The sequence below is a fragment of the Dufourea novaeangliae genome, unplaced genomic scaffold (genome assembly GCF_001272555.1).
Source record: "Dufourea novaeangliae isolate 0120121106 unplaced genomic scaffold, ASM127255v1 scaffold47, whole genome shotgun sequence".
Lineage (NCBI taxonomy): Eukaryota > Metazoa > Arthropoda > Insecta > Hymenoptera > Halictidae > Dufourea > Dufourea novaeangliae.
Window position 1 is genome coordinate 801958 of NW_015373920.1, and position 2624 is coordinate 804581.

The 2624-nt window shown below is 28.6% G+C and overlaps 1 protein-coding gene across 1 annotated transcript; it reads right to left on the reverse strand.

Moving 5' to 3' along the window:
• LOC107194473 (sorting nexin-17) lies at positions 1-2053 on the reverse strand. The gene is made up of 8 exons (XM_015584103.1): positions 1994-2053; positions 1556-1921; positions 1395-1485; positions 1061-1311; positions 673-879; positions 422-604; positions 254-349; positions 1-180 (listed from the first exon to the last, which is right to left on the reverse strand). The coding sequence occupies exons 1-8, from the start codon at positions 2051-2053 to the stop codon at positions 1-3; spliced, it is 1434 nt and encodes a 477-aa protein (XP_015439589.1).
• Positions 2054-2624: the final 571 nt, after the last annotated feature.

The window sequence follows — 2624 nt, forward strand, 5'->3', positions numbered from 1 at the left end:
TTATAAATCATCATCACCTATCATATGAAATGCATTGTTTTCCATATCACACTCAGATATATATTTTCTTTGAATTTTATTATTTAGACTACTTGACTTTTTCATTTTTACTACTAACAATCCACTAGCTAATTTCTTTATAATCGGTTCTGACTTGGAAGATTCTTTAATACACTGATCCTGAAGAAATATATAATGGAATAAATGTATATACAGTACGCAAGAAAGGATAAGTTGATTTACAATTACATACCTTTTTACTTTCTTTTACTTGTTCATTAGAACTTGATCCCATCACGATACTTTGTCCATCTCTCCTAATGTATGTCCAAGACTTTCCAGATACTTCCTATAAACAAATTTTTAGCAATCAAATTTTATTCTTTGATAATAATAATATGAATAACAGTATTTTTTTAACCTCAGGCTTACTACCACCAGCATTCTTTAATAGTAATTCATCAATCATAGCTTGCAAGCATACAGACATTAAAATAGCTTGTTCTGAAGTGATTGTAATCCATTGCAATTGATTCTTAGCGATTAAGTATTCAAAAGACAATTCCAAACTAAAGTCATCATTGTCATCACATCTCTCCAGACCCTAAAATTCCGAAGGCATCGGTAAGTTAACACAGCACTCTGAAAACAGTCTTTTTCATAGTAACTCACATTTTGTACAGTGGTTATCCGCCAACAGCGCATTCGAGAAACCTTAAAGACTTCTGCAAGTTCTTCTCCATCAGATAGTACGCGCAAATTTAATTCATTTCTACCTATAGCAACTAATACTTTTGAATCCGATTTAGGGTAATCACAATAGCATGGAGCAAACTGAATATAGTTATAGTACTTTAAAGTACGCACTATATCCAAATACTATAATAAAAATATTTAAAAATAAATCACTTCATATAATTATTAGAATTATGAGAATTTTTATCAGATATAGTTTGGTATAGCAAGTAACAAACAGTATATCTCTTAGTCTTCAGTTAAATGAAAAATGCTTAAACCAATGCACTTTTACTGTCATAGTATAATACATATTAAAACTTACTTTCTTTTTATGTCCCTGATTTTGTAAAGTGATCAAATAATCTTTTAATTCATCTTTGACTGTAATCCATCCTCTTTGAACCTCTGCCACAGCTTGAATATACAATAAATTCGTAGCGACTGCATTATTCATTAATTCAAGTTCATATACTGTATCCCAATAATTTTTTCCAAGTACAACCTTGCTGCATATGGCACTCATATGTTTGGTCGTAATAAAAGGAGATTCAAAATTCTGCAATTTTCGTAACACTGAAGAAAATAATCAATTGAGAATAATTACAAATTTTATACAATATTATTGCAACAAAATGATGCTACCAAGTTATACTTACAATAAACAATATTGCCTTCGTCTTGAGCAACAATAAACAATGCAAAATATGAATAATATTCTTCTGGTAGTTTAAGATGCTTATAGACTTTCTGTTAAACAAAAGAGTTTAAACTAGAGATTGATTAATTTCATATACAATGTTCATTAAATATTTATCACCTTCAATACAGCTCCAGAGTGATCACCCAAGGATACATTTACTATTATTTTACATCCATTCATCAGGAAAACATCCATACACTCATTATTGGATAAACCACCTATAGTTTCTTGTTGAGCATTCAATAAAAATGCGTTAAGCATTCCTGAATTATTGATAACTGCATTTTGTCCAATTAACTGAATATACTTTTCTAATGATAAACGACGTTCTTCTTGTTGATTTGTTGTTAAAGGAAAAAACTTTTTTGGTGGAAATGATGGTAAAAGTGTGTCCAGATCTTTAGTCAATTGTTCATGAAGATTGTGTAATTGTTTATATCTGACTGTACAATGAAATAATCCATTTATATGAATGTTATAACCCTGAAAATTTAAATATATAAAACAAATATGCAACACATTGGAACACACACAGTACAGAGAAAAATTAATTACCACATACGTATTACCAGCTGTATCAAGAAATTCTTGCGTATCTGGTATAGAAAAATGCATTTTTATAAAATAATGTATCAATACTATATGTTCATTTGGTACTTAGATATATTATCTATGTAATATTGCAATACAATTAATTTATAACAAATTGTAACTAACTGTTCTACTCTGTATAAATATATAAAAAATTTAACATATTTAAAAATATACTCCAAAATGTATAAAATGACCACATTGTATACAATTACAAAACAATTGTGTTTATATAAGTGTACATGCATATAGTTTCAAAAATTCTGCTCCATCTGAAAAATAGAAGAATAAGATATAAAAATAAGGCCAATAAGGACAAACAGTTCATAACCATTACATATTATGGCACAATTTAACCGATTGCCGCTTAAATAATTCAATTGTTTTTCATAAACTTAATTTTTTATCATCGAAGTTCCGTTAAAGTTTCTCAGGTAAGAAAAATACTTACATATGGTAAATTTGTCACAACGTCATTCTCTTTAACGATAGGCGTATACGCTTTACACCCACACAGCATCTATATATTTCGTGCTATTAAAGCTGACGCATTTTTTAATACTTATATACGTTAATACAAACACGAATCCATGTA

What these genes read in the sequence shown, in the direction of transcription:
- LOC107194473 (XM_015584103.1), bottom strand. Translation starts at nt 2,053, where the DNA reads ATGCATTTTTCTATACCAGATACGCAAGAATTTCTTGATACAGCTGGT. An exon ending in ACTCTGGAGCTGTATTGAAG is followed by an intron (nt 1,486 to 1,555) that starts GTGATAAATATT and finishes TTTGTTTAACAG; the next exon opens with AAAGTCTATAAGCATCTTAA. An exon ending in GGATAACCACTGTACAAAAT is followed by an intron (nt 605 to 672) that starts GTGAGTTACTAT and finishes TCGGAATTTTAG; the next exon opens with GGTCTGGAGAGATGTGATGA.